Source organism: Dicentrarchus labrax, unplaced genomic scaffold (assembly GCF_905237075.1).
Source record: "Dicentrarchus labrax unplaced genomic scaffold, dlabrax2021, whole genome shotgun sequence".
NCBI lineage: Eukaryota > Metazoa > Chordata > Actinopteri > Moronidae > Dicentrarchus > Dicentrarchus labrax.
Genome location: NW_026136707.1, coordinates 19,896,973 through 19,908,597, shown reverse-complemented (window position 1 = coordinate 19,908,597; position 11,625 = coordinate 19,896,973). Strand labels below are relative to the sequence as shown.

General features: G+C 41.2%; 1 protein-coding gene and 1 long non-coding RNA gene across 2 annotated transcripts; one reads left to right on the top strand and one right to left on the bottom strand.

The window, feature by feature from the left end:
• Nucleotides 1-2,335: 2,335 nt before the first annotated feature.
• tbc1d31 (TBC1 domain family, member 31) lies at nucleotides 2,336-11,284 on the top strand. The gene is made up of 23 exons (XM_051407601.1): nucleotides 2,336-2,832; nucleotides 3,944-4,084; nucleotides 4,477-4,592; nucleotides 4,697-4,875; nucleotides 5,068-5,219; nucleotides 5,400-5,559; nucleotides 5,701-5,901; nucleotides 6,001-6,174; nucleotides 6,385-6,464; nucleotides 6,561-6,707; nucleotides 6,866-6,999; nucleotides 7,286-7,419; nucleotides 7,564-7,743; nucleotides 7,842-8,074; nucleotides 8,169-8,241; nucleotides 8,374-8,453; nucleotides 8,544-8,679; nucleotides 8,962-9,054; nucleotides 9,338-9,466; nucleotides 9,639-9,833; nucleotides 10,060-10,126; nucleotides 10,223-10,426; nucleotides 10,645-11,284. The coding sequence occupies exons 1-23, from the start codon at nucleotides 2,762-2,764 to the stop codon at nucleotides 10,797-10,799; spliced, it is 3,234 nt and encodes a 1,077-aa protein (XP_051263561.1). The 5' UTR covers nucleotides 2,336-2,761; the 3' UTR covers nucleotides 10,800-11,284.
• On the bottom strand, nucleotides 7,359-9,689 carry LOC127367606 (uncharacterized). The gene is made up of 3 exons (XR_007885506.1): nucleotides 9,603-9,689; nucleotides 9,307-9,340; nucleotides 7,359-7,449 (listed from the first exon to the last, which is right to left on the bottom strand). It is a non-coding gene; the product is annotated as an uncharacterized LOC127367606 (long non-coding RNA).
• Nucleotides 11,285-11,625: the final 341 nt, after the last annotated feature.

Below are 11,625 nucleotides of genomic sequence, written 5' to 3'. Positions count from 1 at the left end.
ATGCCAGAGATTACTTGTCTTACAGTGGAGAGTCAAGCCTCTGAAATAGTGTTTGGAAGGCATAGGGGGAAGGAGTTAATATAAGGAGTAGGAGATGGATTTCTGACAAACAATACTGAGGCAAATTATACATTTTTATGAAATTTCATGTTCTCACATCACTTCATAACCCAAATGTTTTAGGTTTCAGGTTTTGGGACCCATTTTGAATGAAGAGATGTGTTAATATCTCACATTATTTTGAGATACTAAGTCAAAATATTAAGAAGGTTTCTCAATATAATGAATCTTTTTATTTTGTCACATTGGCAGAAATAGGCTTCCATACAATATACAGTGCGTCTGGGCGAAGGTTTACTCTCTATAGTGCCCTTATTTTTGGTTGGAACCAACTTGATTGGGAGAAATTACCGAAGAGTGACTTCTGTAAATCACCACTGAGGGATCATTGCTACTTTTTATATTTTAATGTTAAATGACAGCTCTCTAAAGTAGACATTTAGAGCACTGTTGTCAGCTGTCCGATCAGAATAAATAAGAAACAGATGACCTGCAATGACAGAAAAGAGAGAATAAAGAGGAAGTGTGAATGAGAGCAGACACATATACCTAGATAATTTGAATTATTATTTTCATTTAAAATGAAGATACTCATCTCAGATGTTGTTTTGTAAATCTGGCAGATTTAGATATTAGGTTAGTTCTTTGTGTTCAGAGTAAATAATATATAGTTAAAAATACAAAAATTAGGGCGTCTGGTAAGTTAGAACTGGCGACCCATGTACCGAGGCTGAGTCCTTGCTGCAGTGGCCCAGGGTTCCAGTCCGACCTGCAGCCCTTTGCTGCGTGTCATCCTCTCTCTCTGCCCCCCTTCCTGTCTACCTTCAGCTGTCTCTAACAATTAAAGGCAATAGAAGCCCAACTCTGGGTTGTGATTGCCAGGAAGAGGGTCACAACATTTCAGACATTAGCTATTAATTTAAAGCTTTTCTAATTAATATCAATATTACAACTATTACTTTGTGTAAAGGGATCAGTCATAGTGACAAACACTTTATGAGTATTATCACCCACCCCATTTGAGTCCACTAAAAAAAAAGGCTTGTACTGCAGGCTTTTATACAGTACTTAATTGTATAAAAGCCTGCATCATATTTTTTTACACATTTGACATATTATGACATATTCACATATTATGACCCCAAAATAATACAGTGTTTTTTGTTTATAACTTGTATTATATTTTATTAATAATACAAGAATTAGTTACATGGGAATGATGACATATTCACAAATATCATGGTCCACTTACTGTCTCCATTGTGTCCACATTTCCTATTAATGCTAGTCCTACCCATTTAATGTTTATATATCTCTTCTCTCACCTGAATGCTCTATTTAGAGCAGAAAAGAGGAAAAATACATCCATCTTCTTTTCATCTACAAGGACATGACCATGATTCAATCATGAATGGTCTTCCTTTCTGTTTCTGTTTTCCTTACCCTTAATACCAGCATGCTTTCACCTTTATCTGATCTTGTGTTTTTCACTGCTTATTTCTTTGGGCAGGTGATTGGTTCACCTAGAGAGGGGACGAGGCTAATGCACTCTGACTGGTATTGCACAGCATGTTCCAGGAAGTGTGTGACTGTCCACCAATGGTCTACACCCATAAGCTGGCACCCTACTTTCCGGGGCCCCAGTGGTTCACCTAGCTGTGCACTTCTACCATTCACACCACTTTAAATGATTGCTGTGTCGAGTCTGTGAGGCTCCACTGTCTGCTTCCTCCAGACGTAACTGCTCCCCATAATCACTGAAGGCCAGAGAGCCTGTTCAATAGCTTTTTATGGTCTGGAATCTGGGTTTCATAAACTTGAAAATGAGGCCTTTTATTAGGACACTTTATATAATACAAACACACTTCAGAAAATGTACATGGTGAGGTTAAAGTAAATTTACTATCTTATATATTCATTTTATCAAAAGGGTTTCTTCTGGATATTTGGTGGTTTTGTGTTGGGTATTTTATTGGCACAACCTCATATTTTTTTATATATAATTGGGAAACCTGTGGATAAAATGTAAATGAAAGATTCATTTAATATCCAGAGCTGCATTCATAGTAGTGCAAATAAAGATTTGTAACAGCATTAAAGCTTTCATGCTGGGAAGTAAAATTTATGGAAAATAGAAGCTTCCTTCAGCAAAGTAACACTTTAAAACGGAGGAATAATAATTTAGCCTACTGTGTACAAACAAATATATAAAAAGCTACATGAAACAGTTTAATATTGTATATTTTCTCGAGTGGCAGACTTTGGTTTGCGCCGTCGCTGAAACATTACTCGTGTTTTGAACTACAACTCCCAGAATGCACGCGTCTGTTTACCTTTTACGTCAACCTTGAGCGACAAAATAACCGTCCTCTCCGAGCAAGCAAACAAAAAAAACTCCTGGGACAAGTTGAAGGAAAGTGTTATCGTAGTGTCTGTTAAACTGTGCCTGTTGAACTCTGACTAACACTACATGGTGCTGAGCTGTGTGGCCTCTCTGCTCGTAACTTCAAACTAAATATACTCAATGTTGCTCTTTCAAATTTCGCGCTGTTTGCTCCGCCTGTGAAGAGATTAGCTGGCTAGCCCGGTAACTAGCCATGTTACTGTAAGCTGGGTCAGTAACTTTAACGCAAGTAACGTAAAAGGGGGATATTCTTCTGTTTTCCTCAATTCATTCCGAGTTTCTACCGACGTCTTTAAAATGGAGGTGACGGACATTGGAAACAAAGAAGAGGGGAAAGTCTGGCATCGAAAACCAACAGCAGGCAAAGGGTAAGTTGTCTGAAGTATCTCGATGATGCTCTATTAGTTCTCCTGTGAACCTGATAGATTGAATGCAGTAAGATTTATCTGTAACATGCACTGAACAGCCTCAACATAACATTGATCTTATGTTCAGTCACACTTGTTGCTCTCTTGTACATTCATACAAGTACCAACTCTAAATAAACACCAATACAATGTTACTACTGTAATACTGTACTCTCCCAAAGGATGCCACTTTAGATTTTTAATGTTGTTCTTCTTCTTAATACGATTATGTATCCCACCTAGATAACTCAGTGTATTAGGTTGGAGGATAAAGATGTAAGATGTCTGTTGAGTAGAGATATATTCTTTATTTGTATTACCTGTCAGTGTTTGCAGGTAGGGTTCAGTCTAATCTAAGGTTGTGGCTGGGGATAAAATCTGTATTAAAGCTATAAGAGTAAAATCGAGTCCAGGAAATCATATCAATTCGCTGTTTTAAGAGCAAGAAAAATTTAAAGCAAAGCAAATCACAGCTGATAAGTCGTCTAACACCAGATTATTATTTAATATTTCTCATAGCTTGCTTGGTAAGTAATCAGGAAGTTGTTGTAGAGCTGAAACAATTACTCAATTAATTAATTAGTTGATCTAAAAAGAAAATTCATTTGCAATAATTTTGATTATTGTTTATGTAAAGATCCCAATTAAAAACACATGTATGTGCCTCTTATCTTCTTGGGGTGCTGAACATCAAAAATACAGTACAAACATGCAGTTAGAAAATACAAACAACTTAAAATATAAAAGTACTCGGCAAATCAACTCACAAGTGACAACAAGAATAAAGTTATAACAGACAACAATGCAATTAACATAACATTTTATTTGATAATTGTCAAAAATGCCATTAGTGCCAGATCCCAATAACTATTTGGGGCATGAGAGAGTAACAGCAGCCTCAAAGTGGATTTGGTTGTTGCAGGAAAGCTGCATTTAATTGTTCAGCCATCTATTTCGGGGTGTATTACAACCACTAGAGAGCAGCCATGATTCACTGACATGTTATGCTGTTCATATGAACTCTCTCAGTGTGTGCGCTTCCCCTTTAATGTGTGTTGTTTGTGTTCCTCAGAGTGTTAGTGACGGTGATCCGCACTGCTCAGCAGGCCAAGACGGTGCGTTTCCTCCATGTGGCCTTTGACACCACAGGAGACTCCTTCCTGGCTGGTGATCACCATGGCAACATCTATGTCTTTGACATCAGTAGAAACAGGTGATTGAGTAGGATCAAAAGCCCCAAAATAATACAGTGTTTTTTGTTTATAACTTGTATTATATTTTATTACTAATACAAGAATTAGTTACATGGGAATTATGACATATTCACAAATATTATGGTCCACTTACTGTCTCCATTGTGTCCACATTTCCTATTAATGCTAGTCCTACCCATTTAATGTTTATATATCTCTTCTCTAACCTGAATGCTCTATTTAGAGCAGAAAAGAGGAAAAATACATCCATCTTCTTTTCATCTACAAGGACATGACCATGATTCAATCATGAATGGTCTTCCTTTCTGTTTCTGTTTTCCTTACCCTTAATACCAGCATGCTTTCACCTTTATCTGAACTTGTGTTTTTCACTGCTTATTTCTTTGGGCAGATTTCGTCTGGTGCAGAAGACAGGTCAGGCTTGCACTGCTCTGGCATTCAGCCTCCGCAGGACCACAGAGTTCCTTGTGGCCCTGGCTGACTACACCATCAAGTGCTTTGACAAAGGTAGGATTCACACAGGTCTTTTAATAGTCATTCTATGGGTGTATTCTGTTTTTGGGTTCACATTTTTAATGAAACTCGCTATTGTATCATTTTCTCTCTTTCAGACACAAAGCAGCTGGTCAGTTGGATGCGGGGTCATGAGGGAGCAGTTTCATCCATCTCTGTCCACAGCTCAGGTCGTTACGCCATCAGCACGTCCTCAGACACGGCTCAGCTTTGGGACCTGGACTCCTTCCAGAGGAAGAGGAAGCTTAACATCAGACAGTCTGTTGGCATTCAGAGGGTAAACATTCAGACACACCACATTTACAAATAGTAGCAGTTTATCTGAGGATTGAGTCATGTTGTTTTTTTTTTTTTTTAAATTAGGATTTAGGTTTTTTGTTAATACCATATAGCCAGTACATTTATGGTATGCACTAAATTTGTTCCCCCTTTTCATTGTCGTCACGGCACACTCTTGTTTGTGTTGCAGGTGTTTTTTCTGCCTCTCAGTAACACCATCCTCAGCTGTTTCAGTGATGACTCCATCTTTGCTTGGGAGAGCGACACACTGTTCTGCAAATACCAGCTCCCTGTCCCCGACTGCGGACCTAAAATCTCCTACAAGGCCTTTGCTGTCACACGGTGGGTCTCTCACGTCACACCCACTAACCCACTAATTATGTAGCTTCTCAGTTGAATTCTTCATGACTACATTCCCAACCCTTTTTAACCTCTAAACAGTTCATAAGCACAATGAAAGATAAAATAAATACGGATCAGAGGGCTTCATCAAACACTAATATACCTGATTTGCGTTGGCAGTGATGGTAAGAGCCTTGCTGCTGGTGGACGCTCCAACCTGCTGCACCTGTGGTGTCTGGAGAGCAAACAGCTGGTAAGGGTGATTCAGATGCCCACGCAGGTCCGAACCGTCCGACAGCTGGAATTCCTGCCCGACAGCTTTGACGGAGGAGCCAGCCAGGTACTCAAACACCTCTGTTCTCCTGCTCCGGAGTCTCGTTTTGTTTGATTTCAAATTTTTACCATGTTTATGTTTAACATGTTAACTTTTTCTCCACAATAAGCTTGTGTTCTCTGTGTGTTATTTTTTTTTTCTCTGCAGACCCTAGGCGTACTGAGCCAGGACGGCGTGATGCGCTTCATTAACATTCACACCTGCAAACTGCTTTTCCACATGGGTTCCCATGACGACGCCATCACCACAGTGGCAGTCAGCCCCAACGGCCGACATGTAGTGGCCATTATGGATAACGGCAGCATCAATGTGTACAGCGTTCAGAGTCTCACACAGGAATTAAACAAGGTGACAGTCGAGTATTATTATTTGTTGATGTGTTGATAAAAAGATATTGATCTGTACGTGTATTCATATTGCGTGTGTGTCTCTCTCGCCATCTCCCAGCCTCCTCCCTCCCGGGTAGCAGTAGTCTCTGGCGGTGAAGCTGATCAGGAATTGTCTAACCTAAAGGTCAAAGTTAGGTCGGAGGTCGTTCAGAGACCAGCCAAGAGCTCTGGTAGGCGGACACAGGTGAAGACACTTAGACCCCCTGCTGGGTCTACAGCGGAGGATAAAGAGGTGGGAACAATGCACACCTATGTCCTGATACAAATTGAGTTTTCCTGGAGTTTCTGTAATGTAGAGTGATTGAAATTGATGAAAAGTTTACAGTTTATCATAGAGATGTTTAACCAGAAATACACACAAAGCATTTACCTCCATCTGACTGGGTGTGATAAGTGCTTAATTTACCTCTGTTGTTTTACGTTTTTGTGTGTCTGTCATTAGAATGAACTACCTGCTGGTCTGAATAAGAAGAGACTGGTGGCTCTGCTCAAGGCGTTTGGAGAATATCCTGCTAAGTACAGGTGAAGATTTCTTTCATAGGAGTATCATCATGACAACTTTTTAACACTTGTTGGTGTTAAATATTTACATGATTAATTTGTGCATCCATGTTGCAGGATGTTTGTATGGCGGTCTTTGTTGTGTCTCCCAGAGAACCACGCGGCATACAGTAGTCTGACTGATAAAGGCCTGCATTCAGCCTACCTCACTCTGCATGATAAATACCCCATCAAAAGTCACAAGCTACAGAGGGGATTGCAGAGGTACCCTCTCTCACTCACGCACGCACACACACACACTTGCAACTCCTTATAATAAAGCTTTTTTTTATAAAAAAAACACATTGTAACTGCAGGATTTGGAAGTTAAAGGATTTTTATTATTTATTTATTATTATTTGGTCCTTTCCTCTGCTCCACAGGGTTTTGTCTGCCTTAGCTCACTGGGCCGCCATATTTGGGGAGGTGGAGTACCTTCCCCTGATAGCCTTCCCTTTCGTCAAGCTCTTCCAGAACAACCCAATGCTCTGCTTCGAGGTGGTGGCCACAGTTATAGGTACTTAATGGTTGCAATTATACACCAACATTAAAACAACAGCCATGGTTCTTTAAAACTTTTAAAATACCTTTAATTACTTCAAGGTTTGTGCAATTTTATGTGTAGAGAATGTTTCTGCTACTTTTAAATTAATAAGCATAACGTCTAAGAAAAGGATTTCAAACTATTTTAAGTCTAAACTTAATTGAAGTTTTCCAATTGTGGCGCTGTTTATCAGTTATCTAAATGTCTTAAGGCAAAGTCAAGGTATCAGTCTGCTGAATACTGATGTTTGTTTGTCCAGTGAATTGGTGTCAGCATTGGTTCGAGTATTTCCCCAACCCTCCTCTGAACATCCTGAGCATGGCAGAGAACGTTCTGGCTCATCACGACAAGGAACTGCTGCAGCACCTGGTGGACTGTGGCATCACCTCACAGGTAACAGTAGCAGTACACAGCTGCACACAACTGGGGGAGAAGGGTACACAAGTGGTCAGAGAAGCTGTCCTGAAACATGTGATCACATGTCTCTGCCCTGTTTACGTTTACACGTGTTATCACGTCTCTCTGTATCTGTGGCAGCTCTATGTGTGGCCCCTGCTGGAGACCTTGTTCTCAGAGGTTTTGACTCGTGATGAGTGGCTCCGACTCTTTGACTCGATCTTCTCCAACCATCCATCATTCCTGCTCATGGCCTGTGTGGCCTACATCACCTGCTGCCGTGAGCCTCTGTTGCTTTGCTCCCAGAAACAGGACTTTGAGGTAACTACCTTCTCCTCTGAAAATAAAGTCAGCCCTGTAGTCAGTCAGTTAACTTTTCCATTTCTCCTCCTCCATCAATCTTTTTCGTTTCCGTTCAGTATTTCTTCCACCACCGGAACAACTTGGATGTGGGAGCCATGATAAAGGAGGCCTACCGGCTAATGGGCAACACACCAGCTGACCTCCATCCAAGGACTATGCTTTCTGACTTCACACCACTGACCAAAGGCCAGTACCCCGTGTTCAACCACTACCCAGAATTCATAGTGGAATACCAGAGCCGGGAGAGGGAGAAGATACGACTGCAGGAGATGGAGTATCTCCGCGAGAGGTGAGATTACAAAGAGTGTATTGACCGTGTTAATAAGGTAGACAGACAGAAAAGAAGCAACAGATGAAATGTGTGTGCGTGTTTGTCTCATCAGGCAGGAGGTGTCAGCCCTGCGTGCAGATTTTGTGCGTCGCCAAGCTGAAGAGGAGGCCTATTATGCACAACAGGTAGATGTGGTTTTCAAAATTTGTTTTAGGAAATAGATTTTAATGTAAGCTTGGCTTCCACATATAGTTTAATTATACATGAAAACCTGAAATGGAAATATAGTGAACTGAATCCTTGGACTTTGAACACAGGAGCTGCTGCAGAAGGCCGAGGAACAGCGTAGAAACATCCTGGCACAAGAAGAAGAAAAACTAACACAGCAGAGGGCGAAGTAAAAAGCACAAGACACTTCACTCCTCCATAGTTTATCTATGATGTGATTTAGCAGAGTTGGCTGCTGACAACGCTCTGTCCTCTCCAGGTTGGGAGCCATGAAGAGAGAGCTGAAGGTGAAGGAGTTACAGCTGCTGGACGCAACTAGAAGACGTTTCCTCAGTCACCAGCAGGACCTGAGAGCCACACAGATCCAAGGGCTAGATCAGGAGATCAGCAGAAAGGTAAACTCAACCTGATAACGTCTTTTCATATAAAGAGTCCACATAAGCAAGAGAGGCTTGTCTATTACACAACCTATCATTCTCTTCTTTTTGCCAGAAACACTGAAATATTTTTCAATGCATTTTTATTTCAAGCTGATGAACAGTGTTTTTAGGTTTAAGCAACAGCAAATTACTGTTTTTCCCAAAATGAAAACAAGTTTATCACGCTAAATGGACATGGACTGAATAACCTTCATGTTTGAGTACTACCCCAACTGTAACCTTTATGTTGTGCTACAGATGGATCTCAGAGAGAGAGAAACAGCTGCAGCAGTCCAGGATTTAGAAGTCAGACAGATGGAGCTGGAGGCTCAGAGGAGACGATTTGAACAGGTGACAAACACGTTGCATTCAGCCTTCCTTCCTCTCTCCTAGCTTCCTCTTTGGATTGATTTCTACCTCCCTTCCTCTCCCTCTTTCTCTCTCTCTGTGACTTATTTCTCCAATAATGACTCTCCTAAACCTAGATGTTTGCAGTTGAAATACCCGGAAGCATAAAATGTTACCACTGACATTGAATTGATCGACATTTGATAAAAATCATGGGTCTGTCTGTTCAGAGTTTTTGGAAGCAAAGTCACTCACAGGTTTGTTGTTTTTCCATGATTTCCCTCAGCACCTGTTGAAGGAGCAGGATCGTATGGGACGGGAAGTTGAAGAGGAGGTAGAGATGAGGATGAGGAAGGCAGAAAGAGAGGAAGAGAGTTACACAGAGCTGCTACACAACACAGAAACAAACATGCAGGTGAGTGACACCTAGTGCGGAGCCAGTGCAGTAATATTGACAGCAAACAATCTTGATGCACTCATACGTCCATCTGGCTTTACAAGAAACCATCAAAGCCACGCAGTCATCCAAACACTGATTTTGGCAAAGGTACCTGTGGTCCTTTAACTTTCTCTCTCCACACATGCAGGCCCTAGAGGAGTCCCTGGCGGACGCGTGCCAGCTGGGCTTGGAGTCGGACTGGCAGAGAGAGGTGGCGGAGCGCCTGCAGCAGGTGGATACTGAGCAGGAGAGGAAGAGGGAGAGACTGGCAGAGCTTCACAGGCAAACCCTGGCAGAGGAGGAGAGACTGGCTGACACCATGATAGATGTGGCAGGAAAGAAGGTGAGAGAAACAAGTGTGTTTGTCAACACATCAATTTACACGTTGTATTGGCTCGTCTGTGTACAGTTGACTGAATTCATGAGCTTTTCCGTTGCCATTAAAATATGTACTACCAAATAACCTTTAAGATAAAAAAAAGGTTTATATTTGTGTTTCTCACTAAGAAACACAACATCCTACCATCTGAGTGTATGAAACACTAACTGTTCCTTGTAATTGTACACAGTGGGATGAAGTGATGAGTACCAGAGCCCAATTACAGGAGCAGAGACAACCCCTGTCTTCAGACACAGGTATTACTACACACACACACACACCAGTTTAGTTTGTCTGTGAACTGTCCATTATCCAGACGGGGATCTAACATTACAGTGTTTGCTTTCTGCCAGATGGGATGAGACAGAGGAGGATAAGGTCGCCGTGTCAGACCAGAGGCCTTCTTCAGAGACCCAGTGCCACCACTGCTGTTTCTGTTGGAACCAGTACTACCGGTCCAGCAGTCAGACCCAACTCTGCCACTTCCCTAAAGCAGGCAGGAACCAACATGGTGTGTCTGAACAGCAGTTCACCTTCAGAGAGCACCTCCACCAACTGTGAGTCTTTTTAGATTAGTGTTTTCTAAAAGCTTCATGTAAGAGATAAAGATTAGAAGACTGTTGCTTGAAAATGTACTTAATTAATAATCAATTGCCATGTAATGTTCTGTCAATCAACTTGTTTTATTGTTGGAGCTCTACGTAATATGATCATTATTTTGAGTTTTTGTTTGAATAATCTTTCTACATTTCCTTCTGTCTTTGTCCTCTGTCAGTTTCCTTGGACCGAGGTCGGACCCAGCTAGACAGCAGCGAGAGAGAACTGCTGAAGGACATCAGAGAACTGAGGCAGAAGCTGGCGGCCAGAGCCAGAGAGGGCAGCTCTGCCTCCTCACAGTCTGTCCAAACACTATCCTCCGTGTCCCAGTGACCACATCTCTGTCGTCATATTGTCAGAAAAACATCTTCTTGTCTCAAGCGAGCTAGAACAACAGAAACAATGACTCAGACTGAGGAGCATACCGGCTAGCTGCTATCTGTTCACCGCTTTCATTATACCTTACCTCCATCTAAAACTACATATTATTAATGCAACCAGAATCAACAAGTTAACTGTTTACCATCAACCACAGTCTCATGAAAACCCATCTCTTCCATCAAAACAGCAGCACTCTGACTGGTTCTCTGTAAGGATAGAAACAGGTTCATCTTCTGTGTTTTGTGCTGTGTAGCCTGTGTCAGTCCTACAGGATCCAACTTTTTTTTATTATACCATCTTCCAGTTATTGTTCAGCTGTACACTATATATATTTTTAAATGTTTGCACTGATGCTCCATTTTGAATTTGTATTTGAATGAACTGTATATGATTTGTCTTATTTAAAACCAGTTTTAGATAAAATGTTTTTAAAAAACCTTGTGTTTCATTGTTTTCTTGAATATTTACATGCATTACTTCTTATCTGTTGTTGTTGGTGAGCAACAGAACAGTGATTGTAGCAGTAATTGATTTGTGATGCAGCTCTTCAAACTCCTGGCATTCAAATGTTTGCTCTGTTTACAGCTCCAGGTGCCATTTCCTATAAACAGAGTAGAGTGTATTTCAAATTGAACAACTTGCAATATACAAATCTAGTTCAGGGTGTTCATGTTCTGTGTTTCTGTTTATGTCAAGACATTTTGGTTTATGTAATTGGTGTACAACAGATGAGGACCTGTGTGCTTCTGGTCTGTCTAGGTGTGCCTGCAACTATCTG

What these genes read in the sequence shown, in the direction of transcription:
- tbc1d31 (XM_051407601.1), top strand. Translation starts at nt 2,762, where the DNA reads ATGGAGGTGACGGACATTGGAAACAAAGAAGAGGGGAAAGTCTGGCAT. An exon ending in TCACACAGGAATTAAACAAG is followed by an intron (nt 5,902 to 6,000) that starts GTGACAGTCGAG and finishes GCCATCTCCCAG; the next exon opens with CCTCCTCCCTCCCGGGTAGC. An exon ending in CTACAGAGGGGATTGCAGAG is followed by an intron (nt 6,708 to 6,865) that starts GTACCCTCTCTC and finishes TCTGCTCCACAG; the next exon opens with GGTTTTGTCTGCCTTAGCTC.